Here is a 23,253-nt window from a genome sequence, read left to right as displayed (position 1 = left end):
ATACAAATGTAGAAATGAAGCAAAACATTAGCAATCTTGTTTTCAGAAATGATTGTGAGAATATTACAACAATTGCAGTTATTAATTCATATATATTTTTTAATATTATAAGAAAGATTTATATTTTTATATAACTTTTTTTTTTTTTTAAGAATGTTAAAGATAACTTAGAAAAGAAAGTAATTTAGAAAAGAAACAAAACAAAAAAACAACATGTTCCGAAACATTTTTTTTCTAAATACATAGAACATATAAAATACAACTTATGGTTGGTCAACTGTGGCCTACTCCTTTTGGCCTTTCCACATACAGTATTGCAATACCCACCCATAATCAGAAAACTCAAAAGTTCAATAGTTTGTTGAAAAGTAAAAACAATTTAGTAATGGAAATCTTTCATTCTTTAAATTTCTCATGGGTTAAGCTTTGTGACTTGGACACTGTGTCATGCAGTTGCACAGAATTAACTGGATTAATAGGGATCATTACCCCTTTCTAAACAACAAATACTACCTTCAATGGATGACCATGACTGCGATGCCCTGGCTGATTTGTACAGAAGCTTTACAGATGTTATAGGTCCATCACCATTATAGGGCTCCTTGTTGATGGAAATTACCAGGTGATAAGGCCCACTGCTGTTCAAAGTTGGGGCATACAGTGGCGTTGGAGAAACTAGAAAAAAAGAAAACTGTATTTACACTTCTTTGTCTCTAGGATATTATAGGGTATAATTTCAAACCATTTTTTTTAGTATTATTTTAGTATTTTAGTATTATTTGTACTATATGAGAAAAAAACAACAACAACTAAGTAATATTATTCTCTTAAGCACCCTCACACTTGTCTGTTTCTCAATTTGTAGCATTTTCCTTGGAATTTTTTTTTATTTTATTTTCCAGTAAAATAGCGTAGCAGGAGTGCAGTGAAAATACCTTGCTAAAAATCAATTGTATTAATATAGACACAGATGTCAAAACAATTGTGATTTAAAAATAAAATTGCAACAATACATAGTACACAGGAGGCAGAAAAGCTGTGCTATGAAAGTTAAGGTGGGTATTGTGAGGAGAGGGAAACACTGTTCTCATTCAGTAAACCAGTCCATTGTTTCTCTGGGTCCCCTACCTTTCACATCCACATTAAAAGATTTTTCTGTATATCCAGAAGCAGTGTTCACCTGGCAGGACCAGGTTCCTGAATCGCGGAGTTGGATCTTCTCCACTTTGAATAAGGCAGTAGACTGGCTGCTCAAGGTTTGAGTATTTGTTGGCTAGAAACAAAATCAAAACAACACTGAAGTTAGAACTTCATCATTATGCATGCAACAGATTTATTTGGATCCCAAGAATATCAATCAAATATACATAGTGGGCTAAAATGTACATTAAAGATATACGTTGATAGCATATTTATTGATTTATTCCTCACTTAGGTAACAATTCTGATTCGGGTCACATCAACTTTTCTCCCTAACTTAAGGAAAGGGTCAGCCAGAAAATATGGAGAGACGATTGACAACCTAAAAATATATTGCATTAAATATTATTTTCTTGTCCTCCATGTTTCCTTTCCACCCACCTAGTCACAGTACTGAATACATAGCAAGCCCAATGCATTCCATGTAGTTACCACAATATATCAGCATTTCCAGAAGCTGGAAAACATTGTTCAGACATAATGGGAAAAAATATTCTAATAACATAACCAGCTTTATAAGATTGATGAGAATGATGTGTATGGCATTTTGAGTCAGCTACACAAAAACAATGGATTTTTATTATTTTTTTTTACCAGTTTTACTAATGCAGCAGATAACTTCAATCACAATAGTATCACCAGTGACCTACTTCAACAGTTGTTTTGTCAGGTTTCAGCAGCATAATCTCTCCATGGAGCAAAGGAGGATAGCCTGTTGCAGAACAGTTGAGACTGTAAGTTATCCCATAATTCAGTTCAACATCCCTTAGGTTACTTGTCACCTGAGGAGGCACATCTTGAGAACCTGTAACAGAGGAAATAAATTATGAATATGAATTACTCAATGTAATTTGATAAACATAACTAGTTCACAGTAATGCTGCCCAACTATTTTGCCCTTAGTGGGACTAGATGTTGTTCAAAATCTGACTGAAAATAAAATATTACCAATATATAAATGTGAAGAAGTCTGAGCTTTGGGGCCATCGTCCATAACTTTAAACTCTAAATCATAGGATATGAAGTCAAACTACAAGGAATCATAAAATACATAAGACATAAAATAAAATAAGACAAGCATCTGACCAGTTTTTGTCAACATCTTTTGTGTTACAATGACCATTGGAGCCAGATAGCTGGTGGCCTCCATCCCGCTGAAAATAGGCAGTTAGTACAGAGTTACCTTGCTTTACCTTCTTTCTCACAGCGTTGGCCATGCCAGCCCTTGCAGAGGCACCCTCGGAAGCGGTCGCAAACACCACGGTCTCGACACTCACACTTGAGTTTACAGCCAGCTCCGTAATACCCGGGCGGGCAAGCTGAAAGAACAGATTGTTAATGACAGGGTAAAAGACTGTATTATTTCCACAAAGCAAAAATGCAATTGCTGTCCAATGTGACAGGTATCTCTTGACGTGGTCATTCAGGCAGATTAGAAAAACTGGACATCTTATTTAGAAATTGTGATCTTCCTGGGCTCTTCTCACTGGTCCAAAACATGAATTGTGGTCAAATGGGGTGAACTATGGTCCAGTGGTTAAAGAAAAGGGCTTGTAACCAGGAAGTCCCCGGTTCAAATCCCACCTCAGCCACTGACTCATTGTGTGACCCTGAGCAAGTCACTTAACCTCCTTGTGCTCTGCCTTTTGGGTGAGACGTAGTTGTAAGTGACTGCAGCTGATGCATAGTTCACACACCCTAGTCTCTGTAAGTCGCCTTGGGTAAAGGCGTCTGCTAAATTAATAAATAATATATTTTAAGATGACACAGGTGGACATACTGTAATTTGTGACTAAGGCCCCTTGCAGGAAGGATTAGTAACGTATATTGACAATTGGGCCAGGATTTCAGCAGGACTTGGACTTTAACTAGAATCTCTGCTTTGTAGAAAGTGCAGTTGGTAAACACCCAGAATCTACCCATTCCTCACCTTCATTGCATCTTATTCCCTTCCAGCCTGTAGCACAAGAGCACCCGTAGGGATCTCGTAGACAGAACACGCGAGACTGACAGCTCCCACCATTGCACTTTTCTTTACAGCTTCTTCCAAATCTGTTCTTACCACAAGCTGGACATAAATATATTTTAGTCAGATTATTTAACCTCGAAAGCAAACAATAATACTATTTCCACACTGCCCATGTGATGTAAAATACCCACCTCCTTAGTATAATATTATTATATTATATGGTACTAGATTAGAGTCAGTCAGGTTAAAATTGGATTGCTGCCACATCCAAGTCAAACAGAAAGATGCATACAGGTAGAATGAGATATGTTTCCCTTGATCGGCTCATGAGCTATCCAATCAGTGGATACCCAAATTGGTAGGAAATACAATTGTGCAGTTTCCCATGCTTGTACTACACATTTACTGTTGCTGACTGTAGCATACATATGTGATTAACCAGATGTGATTTACTATTGGTGACATTTTTTCTATAGTACTGTTTTTCATCTCTGACTCCTCTGCTGCTGATCTGCTGATTTGATCAGACTTGCTTGTGTATTTTGTGTCACAACCCCCTTCTAAATGAGGCTGGTTAAACCACTCATAATGAATGAAAGTTCCACAAATGTCAAACTTTATTTATTTGTGAAAACAGACTTGGAAAAAACATTATTAAAATACCTGCTAACACCACCTCACGTGATTAAGCCCTTTACCTATTTCACATGTTTGTCCCATGAAGCCGGGTGGACAGATGCAATCTCCTGTGTCATCGTGGCAGACTCCACTGTTTAGGCATATAGGGCAGTTCTGTTTACAGTCAGGGCCCCACTTTCCAGCAGCACATTCTTGTAAAGGAAAAACAAAAGAGAAATTAGAACAAAGCCAGGTGCTAATGTACGACACAAAGTATGAAAATACATAAACGTCTGAAGACATTTTGTACAATTATTTTCTTAATAATGACTGATACGAGTGATCAATAATTATTTATAATGTTTTCTTTAAACAAAAAAAAAGACAACAGTTATTCTTGAATTCAAATGACATTTGCTAATAAAATGGCAGTGTTGTGTAAGTGAGAGAGAAATGTAAAGGCAATATAATGATAAGGTCATCTTTACGCTTCCAGGTAATAGGAAATACCAAATAAGGTAATTCCAGTGTTCCTGAATGATAACATGTAGCATATTATTTTAAGTTTGGAACATTTTAAAGAAACTGTATGGGCCAGTACCTGGAGTGAGTATAATTTGTGGTTCAGTGGGGTTGCCTTCCTTTTACTGTGAGTGTAAACTTCTTTAGTTTAGTTCTAGTTAGTTCTAACATTAAGTAGATAAGTGCTAATCAAGGACTGTGAAACCTTCTATTTGTATTGCAGACAGCTTTAGTATAAATGAGATTGCACTGACTTCTTACTATCAGCCTAGTGAGAGCCGAGGTGAAGATGGTTCCTCCGATGTATCTGGCAGCGTAGAGACCCGCGTCTTGCAGCTGAACAGAAGAGAATGAATACACCAGTGTCGGGTGCACCTCATCTCTTAGCACAGAGTGAATAAAGGAGCCTGAAAAACACCAATGAAAACTGTCAATTTGAATTTAAAAAGAGGGTTTTCGGCAGTTAACGCTAAATATACCTACGAAAAATAGGACCAATATTTAATATGTTTAATTACACTATGAAACTTGGTGTTGAATGGGTTCACATTAGAAAGTATTGCATTTGTCACAATATAAAAAAGAGGATGTGGCTCAGGTCCTTACAAAGTTGAATCTATATCTAAGTTTCAGGTGGTGACATGGTGCGCTGGCTCTTCTCCTAGGCTTTTGGCAGCAATGCTATATTGTCCCTCTGATAACCTTTTCATCACATCTAGTTGACATGGTTCTTTATTTTAAAAGATGGTAAAATAAGAAATCCTTGATCGCCATTTCATTTGTTTTACTCGTGTCTTTAATGGTGATGTGCACCACTAATGGAGGACGCACTCGAGGGATTCTGTCTATCGTATGCTTCTGGAATCTCTATGTATTGTTTGTGTATTTGTGAAATATTTTATAAGTTTAATTAATCTCAAAGAGTACTAACTTCATGACACTCCACAAGTTCATAACTAGACTGACTTTTATACAATTGTATTGCAGGATAAGCTCACAAGTCACAAACATTTTTTCATGAGTCAAAATAATTCACTTTAAATTCCAAAACGGATTATGCTCATTTAAAAAAAATGACTGAAAACCCCTTTACCATTTTTATAGATGACAGCGTCCTCTGAGACTTGCTTCACACGTGTAAAAGAAATGTTGACAAGTTCACCCTTGTTGACTGTAATAGTTAATGATTCAGGACAGAAGGTAGCTAGAAAACAAAAATTAAAAAGGCAGGTCTGGAATGAGCAGAACAAACTCAAGTATTGTTGCTGTTATCATTGGTGTAGACATTCTGGCAATATTAAATGAATCAATTTGAACGATTCAAACATCTTAATAAAGTCATCCTAAAATGTATACTGCAAACCTGATCATTCAAGAACCTCATTTTGCTCTATTTGTACTATATGTACTGTATTGATTTATTTTTTTAACTGCATCATCTCAAATGTGATTTGTTTTTTTTTTTTTACTCAGAATTGCGACCATCAGAATCGCTTCACTGTAATATGAACTTCCTAAAAATGTGTCTGGTAAAAGATATATGATTCTTAACTTCTAAGCAGGGTTGCCAGATTTCTGACAGAAAAATAGTGACCTCGTTCTTCAAAACAAGCCCAAACAAACCCCAAACAAGCACAACCCATGTTAGAGTATGGGCGTTTATGCAAATTCCAACCCGCGACTCTCAAATTCCAACCACGACTCCCAAAAAAACAAGCCCAATCCTGTTTATTATAAGCGGACTTGGCAACTCTGCTTCTAAGAGAGATTCTATTCCTATCAGGGGCGTCATTTGCTGTAGGCCGGGGGGTGGGGGGGGCAGTTGCCTGGCCCTTCCCCCCCCAGTCCCAGACCTTGTATTCGCTTTTGCAGTTCTTGCAGAATATAATTTAAACACCAAAAAAAGTGGAGCGCCACATTGCACTAGTTTTAAAATGGTACCGGAATGCACAGCTGCATTGTAAACTCATCGTTGTCTTTTTCACAGTGGATTGGCAGAAAATGAAATGTAAGGCAGTACACTCCAGTATTTGATACATTCTGGTTGACAGTTACTGTTATAATTATTGTTTCAAAATGTTACACTGCTTAAATATGCATTTATATGGAAATAAATGATTAGGCCATGTTATGTCTGGCCTAATCAATGGATTTCTTTTTCTAACACATTTTTGCCGTATACAATTGTTGGTATTAGTTCGGCAAATGAAAGATTCTTTTTGTGCATCATGAAAAGTGTCAAAACATACCTGCGTACAGCTACTGGGGATGAGACATTGAGCGATCTTTTTTGGTTATTGTGAGCTAACCCGACAAAGAAAAAACATTAGACTTACAAGCTGGTGTTGCCAAATTTGTCTTGATGAAAGAGAGATGCTCCCCCTTATTCGTGACCATCTGTGTAAACATGTTATTTAAAACTTGCTACATATTTCTACTTTAGACATTCACAAGAATGTGATGCTTATTTAGCAGTTTATGTTCATTGGTTTATAGTTGATGCAAAGGGCCTGATGTTCAGAAGGTGCATTTTTAGAGAGAAAATAGAGGTCACAGTGCATTCAAGTTGTTTTGCCACCTTGGTTCATTTCTCCTACTCGCAAAGCCTTTTGCGACTTCTGCTTATGACTGATTCAATTGAAAAGGCAATTGATTTTCTGGTTCCTTAACAAGCTAATTAGTCACATTTCAATAATTTCAGTTAACTGGAAAACAACGAGGAAGAACACATGTTGTTGCAACAATGGGGAAAAAAAGTAAGGAAAACTAAATTCTTAGCCACCCAAGTTGAGCTTTTGCTCGATTAAATTTTAGCACATCAAACTGTTCTTTTGGGCAATACATACGTTTTCAGACCAATCAGTGGGATATCTGAAACTGGCAGCAGAGCAATTCGGTTAGCGTTAGAGCCTTTACCCACTTTTAAAGCACAAAAGTGTCGATGAAAACTACATCCGTAACCTTACACGCTTTAGTACTATAAAATGAGACATAGTAGAATGACAGTTCAGATGTTGTTATAAACCAGCGCCGCGCTTTAAGAATAGTTGCATTGCACATTTTGTATAATTTATTTTAAGAATAAAAACTACAGTATGTCGACAAAGCGCAGCACTCTATATTCTTGTAAACAGACCTTTTTTCTCATTCATGGGGACAAAAAATGTTCAATGTTGACACAACTTTGCCCCCCCACCCCAGAATTTTTCAGAAATGACGCCTCTGGTTCCCATATAAACCTTTTGTGCCTCCCAAAGGTAAAATTGAAAAGAAGAAGAGAAAGCATATTTACTTGTAATGTCCCCAGATGTGTATTAGAATTTGTATTCCACCACTGTACAGTTCATTAAAATAGACCCCAAGGATTGCATAGATAATTATACAGTCGGGATGCCTTGGGAGAATTTAAAATATCCCAAATAAGCAGCTGTTCCAATTAATGAGAGGCGTTTGAGATGACCTTAGTCACGCTTTCTTGTTTCTAAATGAAAAGAAAAATAATGAAATCACATCTTATCACAAGGTGATGCACTTGTGATGTTGACACGACAACTTTCTTTGCAACAGCAGCCTGAGAAACCACAGGAGACTCCAGCTCCTTCAGGAGTTCAATATGGTTTACACAATTTACGCAAGTCACAGCATAATCAGGTACCCACTGCACTGTGCTACATAAACCTGCAATCTCCGTTCATCATTTGAAAATACTGTATCCCAATTAAACGAAGTGCCATCGAAATTAAACAACATAAATAGCATTGGGAAGAACTGTCTCCCCAAATTGTATCCCATTTAAGCAGAATTCCTGATTAGGCGGCAGCGACTGTATAGAGAAATCATCTCAATACATTTCATACTAAAGGTAATTTACCTCTTGTGGCATTGAAGTAAAATCATGCTGAGTATTTTCAACTGGTTTGGTTTATAGGGCTTTCAAAATATTACAACTTGTTTATAAAGAAAGGAGAAATAATACACTACAGTATATACATTACCACTTTCTGATACAATTCCGAGTGTTGTATGAAAGAAAAATGGAAAAGGATGTTTTACCTTCATCTAGCATCTTAACTGTATATACTTTATTTGAGGAGTCTTTACTTCTTTCACCACAATAAAAGGCTCCAAAGATATCGCTGCTCCTTTCTTGCCAGGTAACCTTTAATGCAAAGCGATGACTGTCATCGTGACTGGCATGCTGTGACATCTGCTGGTTAGGTAGAGCCAAATCTCTTCCAATGTTTGGCACATCAGGAATGCTCCACTCGCTGTTGACACATAGCAGAGACGCTTCTGAGTTGGTAACAATTGGGTCTGGGTTTATCAATGTGAGGTCCATTACTGCATGCGCGTTACCTGAAATCACAAAAATAAAAGTTAATATAGTAAATATGAATGAGAGACAAAATAACTTGTAAAGTATTGTACCATTGATGGTACATATTATTGTGTCATGATGGTTGATAGAGGCCTGGGTTTTGTGGGACTTTTGGTGGTCTGAACTTAGGAAAACCACATCACAAAGCCACTAAACAATTCACCAGGATTGACACCTTTGCATAAGGTTCTAAGGCCAAGGATCGGATTGCCATGGTGACCAAGCTGATCCTTGTGTCATCTCATCAAGGATGCTCAAAGTTGTGTTCTTGGCATTAACATAAACTTCATTGATAAAAAGTGAGGAAACACATTTTGTAAATTGTAAGCAGGTTTTTATGATGTATCCAATCATTCTAAATAGTTCTTATTACAATTACAGTGATCATGACCTATTATTCACCAGAACATTAAAATGTGTGTTTAACACGTGTTCCACCCAATGCCCTGTTAAAAGATCATGATGCATTACATCACTGATACAAATCGTCCTTCCGATCCATGCTCTAAAAATGATGCAGTATTCCTATTGCTATTCCTGAATTCACTTTTATATCTTTTATTAACAATTTTCTATTTACTATTTGGCATTAATGGTACCTTTTTAAATGTAGTTTTAAATTAGGTAAGGTGCCAGTATTTTTGACATTTTATAAATTGTGTCTTCAAATGCCATTTTTATATTTATTTGTCCACCTTTCCCTATCATTTTATGATGTTCTGAGAGGCTCTTATATTTTGAAAGTTACCAAACCAAGAAAATTAAGCCCAAAGTTTCATAACTGGAACTGTATTTGTCTTAAATGACATGACAGCCTACATTTAACCACTACTTAAAGAGTAAGCAGCGGGGTTCTGAAAAATATAGCATTATACATCCCCATGTGTTGCTACAACTGTTTAAATAGCATATCTGTCCTCTAAATCACTGCAGGTGAAAAATGATTAAAGTTATAAGTGTAAAAAGTTGTCAGGATGTTAACAATAAAAATAAAAATTACAGGCACGTTATTTAAACAGTTGTAACAACACGTGGGGACGTGTAACGCTGTATTGTTAGGAACCCCGCTACTTACTCTTTGAATACTTTTGGTAGAAACAACATACAAAAACAACCATTAAATAAAATTAAATTAAAGACAGTGAAACAAACTTTTTCATTTTTGTAAAAAACAACTGACTTGATCCTAGTGTGGGTAATTCGTGGTTTTTCATTTCATAGAAGGTTAATAAAAAGGCCACGTTAATAATGCTTCAGAGGTCATAGGTAAAGCTAACACAATATGGAGGATGTTGATTGTTTCCTTGTGATTTGCTACCACTTTCAGTCATTAATTTGTTTATATTAACTTTCATTGTTTTAGCTGTCTGATTAAAACATAAACTTCTCCTTTTTACTGCAATAGTTTCATTTTTAGGCTATCCTCCAGCTGACCAAATGGTAATTAAAATCTAGCTTTCATCTTCATTCGAATAAACATTTTGTATGCAGTTTGTTTACTAATCTTTTGTACATATTTTTTACAGTATAAAGCTTGTTTGTGTCAGCTTTGCGTGAGAAAGCACTTGTGAGTGTTGACAGAATTGGGCTGCTTTCACTGGCAGGACGAGTCACGTCCTGTTCATATGGAAACCAACCCAAGCCGATCAGGCTGTGTTCCTGCTCCAAGTGGAAAACCACTAATACAGTAGGCCCAACTTTGATGATAGTGCAATGCACTTTTTTTAAAGGTGAATATTAATGCATCTTTTTTTCACTAGCAGGGCAAGTTGACTCAATAGGTGCAACAAGTCTGTTCATCTTATTCTCCAAATGAACACATTCATGCCTTGAAGTCTACATGCACTGAACAATATTAAACATGCAAATATATAAACTGCAATTGTCATACCTCTATATCTTACATTCAGAGCACTTGATCGAGTCCTGTACTTTAAATGACTCTTGAAATTAGTTGTAAAAATGTAATATTGCTGAATGTTTTGTTTTGTAATTGACATAATTTACCAGTGTAAAAAAATAAACAGAACAAGATGCAGAAATAAGTTGAACTGAGCCCTTAAATAGTTTACCAGTATACTGTTTACAGTCCAAATTAATTTGGTACACAATAAAATGAATCCTATTCTACTACCTTTATAAGCAAAATAAACCCATTAATTTAAATATGTGGATTTATATCAATAACAAAGCAAATATAACAGAAATCAATCGAGAGGTGGATTTTTTTTTATAAACTCTTTACCAAAATAATGGCAATTCAAAGATATCTTCCAAAACGGGATGTAGGGGTGGATAGGTTTGTGTATCTCCACCCATAGAATGTTGGTTGATGGGCTCTCCATGCATTTAGGTGCAGTAAGTCTACACTATAGACCTTAAAAATGACAACATTACAGGAGGGTGCAATACAACTTAAACGAATAGGACTGTGTTTGCATCCAGCATGATTTCATCACAATTGTGCCTAGTATGTGTATGTTTTCCAGTGACAAGTCAATGATTTTCTGCCAGTGGAAAATAGTGTGTGACTAAAGGTTAGTATGTAAAAACTTAAAGGTCAACAGGGTAAAAACGGACAATCTAGAGGTCACTGTAGTGTAGGTAGGGGTACTGTCATGACCTTTAACTTTCAACCAGTGTAACCATACATTATTAGGGTTACAAAAACTTGACATTAGGAAATCAATGTTTTAAATGTGGCCACCAGATGCTGAATGAGAATTATTTTCTGCAATAGAAAGTGTATACTGTAAATCTGTATGTCAGAGGCTGTCCTTGCAGACAGCTTTGTATAATGTCAACACTTCTGCTTCCCTTAAGATGATGAAACAATCAGGCAACTTTTATCTTTTTTTAGCAACTGTTGACTTTTCAAGCATGTTGCTCAAATCCACATTTTTTATTTTGTTGCTTGAGCTTGTCACATGAGGAAAATTAAAATTAAAATAAGTTGCTACAGCAGTTGCTTGGAAAAGTTGCTTTAATAAATGAATGGAGCTTCAATTTATTCTAGCAGGTGGTCTGTTCCATGCTGTTCCACTAGACATCCAGTGAGTGGTTTTGAAACCCTTACTCCCTGGTTTTGAAACCCTTACCTCCCTACTCTCCAGGGTGTTGAACCAGCCAAGTGATCCCAAGGCGTGAGCTGAAATCTGTTCTATTTGTGCCTGCTTGGTGAATAAATGTAGTTGAGAGTGGTTTGAATCTCACCTGCTATTGTGGACAATAGATGTCATTCTGGTGCACGCACTGTTCTGTTAAAGGGGACGTCACTTTCAAATTGATTAACTATGCACTTTGTTTCTATGCACTTTGTTTCTATCTTGGCACGCCCATCGCATTTCCGGTTTGTGTGAACGCACGCAATGTTTTGCCCTTAATGAGTCCTTGCTTGCTCCTCCTTCCCAGAATCCTACTGGAAAGTGACGTTGCCGTGTGGTCAAGAGTTAACCTATAAATAACTGCCTAATACAATCTGTATCCAAAATCACGTGTGATATTATACAACAAGATGGTTTGACCTCTTTTTCAAAGTCCATGCAGTTGTGAGATGTGAAAACAGTATCTCACCCCAAAGCACTGGATCTCCACATAGTTGCTGCAAAAACTTCTGAAAATCTGATTGTGGGCTGATTTCATGAAAAGGGACCTCGGTTTGATTTTTGCATTTGCAAACACATATTTATACACTTCATCTTACAACGCCCCAATTCACATTTAGCTCTGCTGTTAACAATGGATTACATAAATTTTGATATTCATGACCTGTTCTTGGTTTCTAGAAAAGCCCCCCCGCCCAAAAAAAGGTGGTATTGTTTATGGTTGGGTAATAGACTGTTAGTAATAGGAACTGTTCCAACAAAACAGCAACTGTTTGGATTTTTTTATAACAGCACAGCTGCTTTTAGAAGTGTCAAAGGACTTATTTGTGTTGTAGAGCTGTCAGGAATTGTAATTATGGATTGATTCATACAACGTCCAAAATGTTGTTATGGGCCCCTTAGCAGTATGGGTTGTGTCTCTTAACACCATAGGTTTGCGGTTACCTCACGTCAATACAGCCCCTGTCATGACTCAATGCTTCATTCACTTGCAAGTACCAGCTACACAGTGTTCTGTAATTCACAACCAAACTTATAACATATTTACTTCCTGCATATTCAAATATTTACAGCAACATTTGTCAAAAATGTTGGGAACCCATACAGATTTTTTTTTTTATAAAGCAAATTATTATTGGGTGGGGGTGCTAGATTCACCATGACATTCACCATGGCTTGGGTCGATATCACAAACCACCACACAATTTGGCACAAGTCAGTCTTTGCTTGAGAGAGGCACAGAATTAAATGGATTAAGGTGTGCTAAGTTTATAAATGTAATTCTTATTTTTGTTGTATTGGTTACTGTAACAAATTAAAGTATTGCATGTCATAAATAACCTATTGTTGCAATGAGGCCTACGGCTGAACGTTTTGGATGTTTTATAAATATTTTCACATGAATGCAGATCATGTTCTTTCAGTGTGGCTATTCATTTTGTTAATCTCCTCCATATATTGGTGGAGGGCTCTGAGCTGCTTAAGATGATATATGGCATGCTTGAGATCAAGCAGAGTTGTGTGGCTATGGTATTTCAGTGTTGAGGTCAACAGCTCCCATGCTGCTGTCGTCAGATAATTGTTTCATGATTTCTTCCATATGCTCCATAAGCACCACTATAGTGTTGGACAAGTGTTACATCTTCTTAAGTTGCAGCTAGGCAACACATTCCTTAAAAAAAAAAAAACCGGCTGAGCGTATCAGTGCCCCAGAACCAGCTTGTTACTTACGCTTCCATCCAAGCTTTTCTGGATTGAACCGTCGGTCTAAACGTTTATTAGAGCAAATGTTTCTCATCCCTGCTGTAATCCGTCTCATGATGTGTGTCAATAAACAGAAATGTTCCTTGCAGAAGTGAAACCTTCATGCAGGCGTGGCTGTTTGTTATTTCGCCGGCTTACGAACGGCTGTCATGCATTCAATCTGGGTCAAAGCGTGTCGACCCACATCCTGAGGTGGGTCGCTGGGACCCAGGTCAACCCAGGTACGTGGTTTCACACTATGCGGGATTGTGACCCAGGTAGCCGGGTAGCCACAGTGCCAGTGTGAAAGGGGCTTTAGTACAACTACTTGCTATCTTTTGCGGTTTTGCTTACATTTCAAACCACACACACACACACACACATATATATATATATATATATATATAGTTATAGTTATAGTTAGATATACTGTAGTTAGATCAAGGTTTCCTTATCCGAATAGTAGGGTATGACAGATTGCAATTTTTTATTTTAAAACAAACCTAGCCAGTTTCATATAATAAGTCTAATCCAGCCAACAGGAAGTCTGTGTGGCAAACAGCTGATTCGTGACAGTCTAGTCTGCGTGCTAAAAAAGGATTTGTGTTTGTACAGTGTGACAGAAAGACAAGGATTCTTGGTGGTAAATCTCCCTCCTGACCAGTGAGGGTGCTAAGTAACAGGAACAGAGTACCCTGGACTGTTTGGCCCAACACTTTGTTCCTAGGGTTAAAAGGAAGTCGGTCATTTAGAAAAGGGGCGGAGCTTCGGTACACTAACTCATCAACCCGTAAGGGAAATGATGTGGCAGCCATGGATTGGAGGAGCGGCTGCAGTCGTTTACCAAGGGGTATAAGTAGGGGTCGAAGCGACTTAATCTGTTCCTTCGTTTGGTTATTGAAAAAGAACATCGTGTTTTGAATATACACATCGTGAGTGTTCATTTGTCTTGTCTAATTGTTGGTTGTTATTATTAGACAGCTAACACGTTCCGGAGCTGTCGCCAGCACAAACCCGGAACAGCACTGCACTCGTATCACCATAAACTGTATTTGCACCACAAGCACTAATTCACGCACTGACGGACTTGTGTACTGTATGTGTTTTGTGTTTAATGTGGGGGTACAATAAACTGGGCTATTATTTCGGGACCAACCCGGGGGTTATAAAGTAAGTAATACACGCCGCTGTGTTACTTAACATCTTTATTGTTTATTGTTTGTTTTGCCATCAGGCACTGGACGTAAAACTAATAAAACAAACCTTTGCACCTGGATTATAATTGTCTGTCTGTTCATTGATCACCTGCACCTGCACGCTATTAACCACTTTGCCACAAGGAGCCACTGCTTTTTTTTCCAACAGTGTATACACATACTTTTACACGTGGAACGTCCATATTCACTGCTGCATGCCCATACAATGACAGTACTGTTCCCATTCATGTTCATTTTTTCACATGCATGCTAGTTTGCTGGGCAAGACTCAAACTATGAGCACAAGAAAATTATACTTTGAATCAGAATTACAATATACTGTAAACATTCATAACTATTTATAGCATTTAAAAACAACTTTTTGGTCTGTATGTTGTCCATGTTTCCTTTCCATCTAGTAACCCCAATGCATTTAATGTATAGAACTTGAGTATTGTACAGTCGCAGACAAAAGTATTGGCACCTTCCGCTTATTATACCATAATTCCAAGTAACAGATTAAGAACAAGCATTTACTAAACTTTAACTACTTTTTAATAAAACAAAACCAAAATACACAATTTCTAGTAATTTAACCAATCAAACTTAATTAATTTTTATTTGTTCATGAAATGTATTGGCACCCCTGTTTTAGTATTTCGTGTGTCCTCCTTTTGCTTTCAGGTGTTTATGATAATTCATAACCACTATGTTACATCTTGTTGCTGAAATCTGGGTCCATTCTGTCCTGCATATTTCCTTCAGCTCAGATAGATTTGATACACAATGCTTGGCTACAGCTTTTTTTCAGAGCAGTGTAAAGCATTTCTATTGGTTTGAGATCAGGTGATTGCAAAGGCCATTCCAAAACTTTTATCTTCGTTTTCTTCAGTAATTCCAGAGTTGACTTAGCCGTATGCTATTGGGGTCACTGTCGTGTTGGAAAACTGTCTGCCAATCAGCCTACGAGTAGAAGGTATCATTGTACTTTGTAGAATGTTTTGATACATGGCTGCATTCATTCAATCTTCAATCACATGAATGTCTCCAGTCCCTGCATTGCTAAAACACCTCCATATCATGATCAAGCCACCTCCATGTTTAACTCTAGGTACAAGGTTTACTTCATTGACGTCTTTACATTTTTTACTCCAAACATACTGTGGTCCATTTTTGGGGAAAAGTTATATTTTAGTCGCATTCATTAAAATTAAGTGGTTTACAGTGAGGCCTATGTGCATACAACTCTTCTGTGTTCAGGTGCCTTTGTACAGTTATTTCATGCATTATTATCCCTGATTCTCCTGCCTGCTTTGGATGTCCACTTCCGTTTCAGTTGAATTTGTTCTGTGGTACTTCTTGATTATAGCTCTGATTATTGATTTTTGTATTTCGATATATCTTTGATACTGCTCTGTAGACATTTCCTTTGCTGTAGTTTGCTATGAGTGCTTTTCTGAATTGTGAATCCAACTCCTTTGTCTTGACCATCATCTACTGTGTTGCCAAAACATTCTCCTTCAACAGATGTTGGGAATAATGATCTCTTTTCTGGCTATTGACTTTATAATGCAGCTTAATTACTGTGTTTTCATTCAATGAATATATATTTTTAATTAGTTCAATTAAATATTTGCAAACTTTTAACATAAAGATGCCAATACTTTTTTTGTTAACAAATATTTGAAATTACTTAAGTGCTTTTGATTTTTATTATAATGGTTGTTTGCTAAACTACCAGAAATGGTGTGCTTTGTCATATTCATTTGTGGCTAATGTTCAGTAAATGCTTGTATTTAACATGTTTTCTTGAATGATATATTAGGTATAGGGTGCCAAAACCTTTGTCTGCGACTGTAAGTAGCTGTAGTATTTATTATATTTGGTTCTTCTTCCTCCACAATTACAATAATCCTAGGAGTTTTCAGAGTGTTGGGTGGGTTTTGCCAGTGCTGAAGTAAACAAAAAAAAATGTTCCATGCAGTACATTGGTGGTGCCATATTTATTTAGGAAGCAATTTTTTTGAGGAAAACACAGCCCTCCCTTATCACTCATGTCTATGGACCTCATTAAATGTAAGCTTTGAAACTTCAAAAATCTTAATTGCAAACCTACAAAAGAAGAAAACAACTTTGCATTTAAAGTTACACCCAACATTGCGTTATCAGCAGTCATGGATATTTACATAACAATACTGAAAAACCTATAAGCCAGGTGGTATCATAGGCTACTCTGTCATTCAAGGACAAGGAGAAAACTAGATGAGGCAAGGACAGATCAAATATAGCTCTTGTATAAAAAAAGAGTTATACTTGGAACTTGGTAACTTGCTTTAGAAAGGGCTTGACATAATCTCAATTTAAGATTTTTGATCAAGCTTTTCATCTAACTGCAACAATGGATCCACATATACAGTACATACGATGCACATGTAGATTCAGATAATAAAATTAGGTAATTGTTGATGAAAATCTCTGTCTTTCAGCTCTACATTCATTATCCATTGCGGATATTATTCCTCAGTTGAAAGCACACTCACAAGACCAGCCACACAATACTGAGTAAAGAGTCACCATCTGCACTTCAAAAATGAATGGCAATGACAACTTTATATTTCTAGTTCGCCCTACAATGGAAATTGTTTAAACTACTGTAATATCATCACTATAAAAGTATTATATAGACATATACAACAGTACAAACTGCAGACAGTTTGACAGGTCAGCAGAGCCTAACACAAACGTACAGTGTGACCCTACGTACAGTGTGAACCTATGTACAGTGTGACCCTACATACTGTGTTTATATTTTTCTTTTACCATACTTACTGTACTTCAACCTTTGATCTACCTTGCTTGCGTGCGCTTTATCATGCTTTTACTAATGTTGTACTGTGCCTTACTACTCACCATGGTAAGATATACCACAGTAATCTTCTATAAAAGTACAATAGTTTGGAAAATGGATAAGTTGGCAGAATGATGACATGAATGAGATTCAATAAACTAGGAGGTCGATGTCAGATGATCATTTCAAGGTTACATACAAACTCCAGCATCTAGCAGTTCATTTGGAAGACTAAATAAAATATGCAAAGGGCAGTTCTATTTCAGATGTAGAGCATTTGTTTGTTTTTTCTAAAGAAGGAACACCCTTAGAAGGTTTAAATAACTCCGACAGCTACTCCTGAGACGGGGGGGGGGGGGGGGGGGGGGGGGGATTTCCTTTAAACAAACCTGATAAATGTTACTAAAAAGTCTCAATGTTAAAGACTGAATGTTTGAACAACTCAAGTTCTTTTCTAAATTGACTATGCAGCAGTAAATCACAAACAAACTTTGACAAGTTACTCCCAGAAAACAATGAAAGCTATAAAATAAAGAATTATGAAAATGTCCCTTAACAGATGGACTTTTAAACTGCAAGACACGCAACATGGCTTTCGTTGTGTTTTTACAAAGGAGGGAGGAGGTTACTTTCTTTCCAAGTAGATACAGTGCTTCCCCACTTTGCAGGGAATGAACGCATGGCCCTCACTACAGTGGATCCCTGGTTTATGGTAGGCTTGCAACAACTTTATTATACCATAGTGTTGCAGATTTTATCCTTGTTACTTCCTGTGTTGCTGCCAACGCCTTGTGCTCCTACTGTTCATAATTATTGTCTTTCATTGTGACCCTAAATAATTATTTGTGGCTGCTCTCAACGTTTTATGCAACAATAAAAAATAATTGTATTTCATATATGTATCTGTGTTTTCTTGGCTATTCTAGTTTCGCTATTTGAATCTGCTTTCTGAATATACAAACCTGTGTGTCTGAGTAAAGGTAAAAGGTACAGTATATATTTTAAAACTATTACTAGGGAAATCCCCTATGTGGTGTAGTCAGCAGTTTAATTTAATTATAGTAACTTTAAAGTATGATTTCATACCCACCCATGTTACAAACAGTATACAGTGCGCATCTAGTGTCCTTGGAGCCAACTGTCTCCCTCACTAAGACTGTACATTGTTCTTGTAGTTTTTCATTTATACTGGTACCTGAAAGGTAACCTAAACATGTTTACAGTGATCTTCTTACAGTTTTAGTCTTTCTTAATCTGTCAAAACCCTTTACCCAATGGCGGTTGATGACAAAATTGACCTTAGACAAAAGAGATTGCAGTCACATGGTTGTTTTTTTTGCATTGCGGTCTATAATGCCATGATACAGAGTCACACATCAATCTTTATGCTTGTAGTAGTCTGCTTTGAGCTAATTCTAGCTGCTATGATGGGACTATTATTGGATTCTGTAACAACAGCGCAGAAAAACAAAATACAAAACGTTTTACATTTTATATATAAACATTAATCCATACACTTTATATATCTCATGAGTTAAATTGATTTAAAAAAAGTATTATGACATGCACACATAGTAGTGTGCAGCATCCTAATTAACACTGGCGACAAGGATGGCGCAATTCATGGTATTACCCTCGCCTATGTTTCTTGTTCTACCCCGGTTCCCTGGACAAGATGGCTAGATTCTTTCTCCACATAGCTTTTAGCTTCAGGACTGGAAGACATATTGGATGCTTGTAAGTGGGGCATTCTGCTACACTGCTTAGGCGTAGAAAGGCAGCAAGTTTTTGCCACCCTGGGATCTGCAGACACATACGAGGCAGCTGTAAATGTACTCACAGCACATTTCAGTGCTAGACACGGCGCTTTAGTGAATAGGTTTCAATTTCTGCAATGCACACAGCAAGAGGTGAGTGCCTGAAACAGTTTAGCAGCTAATTGTAAATTTGAGACTTTATGCAACTAAATGATTTGTGATCAATTCATTGAAAAGACATGCACCCCTCAAATATGTAAGCGTTTGCTGCTCTAACCAGATTCTCTTACACTAGAGAGGGCAGTTGACTTGTCTGTCAGATTGAAGCAGCAATGGAAGAGGCTAAACATTTGCTCAGGCAAACCTGATTCAGCCCAAAGTACATCGCTTTCAGGTTACTACAGCCTCTCTAATTATACATTCAGGGAGATGCAGGAATTGTGGTTCTACACAGCACAGAGGGGGCTTCTGATTGCCCATACAAAGGCAAGCAAAGTCGCAATTGTGGCTTATATTATCATTTTGCACGTGGTGCAGATCGTTGCCTCTTGATACTACTAAAGCATCACACACCAATAATGCAATGTTCATCAACATAGTTAATGGCCTGTTTAAGAACGTCAAGGTTTCAAGGATCTTAGAGCAGTAAATAAGGGCATCATTCATGACAGTTACCCCCTACCCACAAAGGAAGAATTCGCAGCAGAGTTCCATGGGTCTGTGGTCTTCAGGAAACTTGACCTCAAGCAGGGTAACCTACAGATTCCCCTCAATGAAGAAAACCAAAATCTAACAGCTTTTGTGACACCCAAGGGAGTATTTTGTTTTAAGTGAATGCTGTTTGGGCTCACCTCTGCATCTAGATGTTTTCAGAAGATAATGTGTACTGTATAAGTCGGCATCCCAGGCCTAGCTATATATCTTGATGATATGGAAGTACATGGCACCTCTCTGTGTGATCAGGATGCTAATCTTGTACAAGTACTACAGCGTCTTCAAGAATACAACCTTACCCTGAATGATGGTAAGTGCCACTTCCAGGCACAGGACATTTATTTCATAGGGTATCAGCTATCCAGCCAGGGTGTCAATCAGACTTTATAAAACGGCTTTCAAGCTCACTTCCTGTCGGGGCTTTCTTTCATTAGTGCGCTAAGACTCTTTTGTTTTGTTTTTGACTCTTCAGCATTATTGAGCAACACCACATGCTTCCACCCCGGTCCCTGTGGGTCAAAATAAATTGTCCACAAGCAGGAGACAAGCTGCAGCCTCAGTTCTCTAGTCCCATACACATTTTTAAGCAAGTTAAGCAAGCACACGGGCAGCAGTGTGGAGTAGTGGTTAGGGCTCTGGACTCTTGACCGGAGGGTTGTGGGTTCAATCCCCAGTGGGGGACACTGCTGTTGTACCCTTGAGCAAGGTACTTTACCTAGATTGCTCCAGTAAAAAACCCAACTGTATAAATGGGTAATTGTATGTAAAAATAATGTGATATCTGTATAATGTGAAATAATGTATAATGTGATATCTTGTAACAATTGTAAGTCGCCCTGGATAAGGGCGTCTGCTAAGAAATAAATAATAATAATAATAGAAGTTGGACCGGCTACCTACGTACTTCAAGCTTGTTCTAAATGGCACAGAAGTAGGTTCGTTACAGCTTCAGCCCCACCACATGCTCCAGACATGTTTGCCGGGGATGATGCAATTGCCAGCGAGTCCATTACTGAGGCAGAGTCGTCCACTCAGCTTCCAGGCATGGGTGCGCCACAGAGGCCTCTGAGGATCTGTATACAACCTTGTCATTTCAGTGACTTTACTACAAACTTTCACACTTCAACCTTTGTGGTTGTATTGTTTAGCTTTAGCTAGTTGTACCAGCATTACGTGACTTTACGACAGTTTTATGTGGGTTAGACAAATGAGTTTGCTGTAGTGTTCTATCGAACAGTGATTTCAATTAAAAAAAAAAAAATTTGCTCTAGCAAAGTGTAGAGTGTCCTACTTTACAGCTACAGCTATATTTCAGTATATTGTGTAATGAAGCAGGTAAACATTTTTCTCTTTTTATGTCCATTTATTTTTCACATGTACAGCTCAAAAGCGTATTTTCTCTGATGAAGTCTCTTGTTTGAAATTCAGATGAGAAGGAAATAATTAAAAACAAGCATTTTTGAAAACATGTTCATCTAGGTCCACAGTATCTTATAGCGGCTGTCCTGCATAGTAATACTATGAATCTAAAAATGGTCTTTTTAAAAGCATTTTTATTATTATTTATATTTTAGTAAATGTAACAAGTTTTCACAGAACAACTGTTCTTTCAGGGCCACTGTCGGGTCGCATACCTGAAAACACAAGACAGCTGAGCTGCATTTCCAATATCAGTTGTTTCATCTACCATTACAGCTACGTACTTGACTTCCTATACTTCTGCTTTTATTAAATCTAACAGAACCGGAGACACCAAAGAGATTAAGTTGTTCTGAATCTTGTTAGAGGTACCCGAGAATACTTTGGCTATTGACAAGTGATTGCTTAACATGCTGTCATAGTCAGAAATCCACATAATTACCTCTGTTTGAGGAATTGGTGCCTTGCTTGCCAAGGTAAACAACAGATTCAATCAAGCGTTTAAGAACCTCACGATTTTTTCTTACTTGCTTATTGTGATGTATTGTATCCCTACGCTTCTGCTCATCCAGTTGAATATCAATCCAGGTTTGTCCAAAGGTTTTGAGTGTTACAGTGGCTTGCAAGTGACTTTGGGAATGCACATTTTTTTGTCGAATCGATTACCAAATTGTTAATACAAATTCCATTGATAATTCTTGTTCTACACCATTCTTTTTCCAACAAATATGACCACTGAACAAGTCTGGGAAAAGTGGAATTTCTGTAATGAGTCCAGTATAAAACTTAAATATTGTAGACCTATATCAAATATATATTAAAAAATAAATGCAGATGGGACAGATGAAAATTGTACCCAAATAAATAAATTGGACCATTGCAGAAACCCATTAATTTTTAGAGTTTAAAGGAAGAAAAAGTTGGGTTATAACAGCACTTTTAGGGCAGCTTGCTCAATAAAATCCTATATTTGAAGAGGAGACCATTGTCTGTTCAGGGATACCAAGATATTTACTAAGCCAGGAGTCTTAGTAGGGTAAAACATGCAACTTGTAGCTTGTCCAGTCCAATCCAATACCTTGATAGTTATTAAATTACCACAGGGTTTAACAGTCCTGTACATTCCTGTTAAAACATGCTTTACCTATATTTATTAAATAATACAATTGCTAAGATGTGAAACAGTAGAAAAAATAAATATTTTTTAAAACAATTTATTTAGTATAACAAATATGTCCCCCGACGTATTATTTTTCTTGATGGTCCAAAAACTACCTGATTGTATGTTTGTACCACCCTACTCAAAACCCCAAATGTAAAATCGGCATGAAAATAAAAAGGAGCCACTTACCTGAAACTAACATGCAACAGTAGACAAATAACAACGCCAAATAATGAATTTTCCTAGGACTCGTCCATCTAGCTTGCTGATCATTACAATCCATTGCGCATTATTTTGTTTCCAAAAGTTTTTTCAGTGGTTTATCAAGACTTGGAGAGCCTGTCTGAAAAGCCTGAAGCAGCAGCAGCATATCCTCCCAAGTCTGAAGTGGATTAGAGCAAAGCCTCTGCTGCTGTTCAGGCACAGGGAGTCAAGAGTTCCTTTTTCCTGTTTCCTCTGTACATTAGGATGGGAAAGGCAGGGTCTGAACAATTGCTTTAATTTAAATACATTCACAGGGCCTGAATGCCAGCTAAAGCCATCACATACAATACATGCCTCATTGTAAAGCCTTGTCTATTCCAGACAACCTCTGGGACCAGGTACCCACTTAATTACTATTT

At 37.3% G+C, this 23,253-nt stretch overlaps 1 protein-coding gene across 1 annotated transcript in view; it reads right to left on the bottom strand.

Moving 5' to 3' along the window:
• Window positions 1–23,027, bottom strand: part of LOC117421531 (angiopoietin-1 receptor-like) — a 32,825-nt gene extending 9,798 nt beyond the window's left edge. Inside the window, exons 1-10 of the mRNA XM_034036052.3 lie at window positions 22,820–23,027; window positions 8,363–8,665; window positions 5,403–5,513; window positions 4,564–4,716; window positions 3,868–3,999; window positions 3,131–3,268; window positions 2,394–2,519; window positions 1,851–2,005; window positions 1,129–1,273; window positions 514–675 (exon numbers count right to left, since the gene is read on the bottom strand). Of these exons, the coding sequence (XP_033891943.3) occupies window positions 514–675; window positions 1,129–1,273; window positions 1,851–2,005; window positions 2,394–2,519; window positions 3,131–3,268; window positions 3,868–3,999; window positions 4,564–4,716; window positions 5,403–5,513; window positions 8,363–8,665; window positions 22,820–22,913 (1,519 nt within the window). The 5' untranslated portion in view covers window positions 22,914–23,027. The remainder of the gene's footprint in view (window positions 1–513; window positions 676–1,128; window positions 1,274–1,850; window positions 2,006–2,393; window positions 2,520–3,130; window positions 3,269–3,867; window positions 4,000–4,563; window positions 4,717–5,402; window positions 5,514–8,362; window positions 8,666–22,819) is intronic.
• Window positions 23,028–23,253: the final 226 nt, after the last annotated feature.

Source organism: Acipenser ruthenus, chromosome 1, assembly GCF_902713425.1.
Source record: "Acipenser ruthenus chromosome 1, fAciRut3.2 maternal haplotype, whole genome shotgun sequence".
Lineage (NCBI taxonomy): Eukaryota > Metazoa > Chordata > Actinopteri > Acipenseriformes > Acipenseridae > Acipenser > Acipenser ruthenus.
The sequence above is the reverse complement of the archived record's forward strand: the minus strand, read 5'-3'. Positions and strand labels throughout refer to the sequence as shown.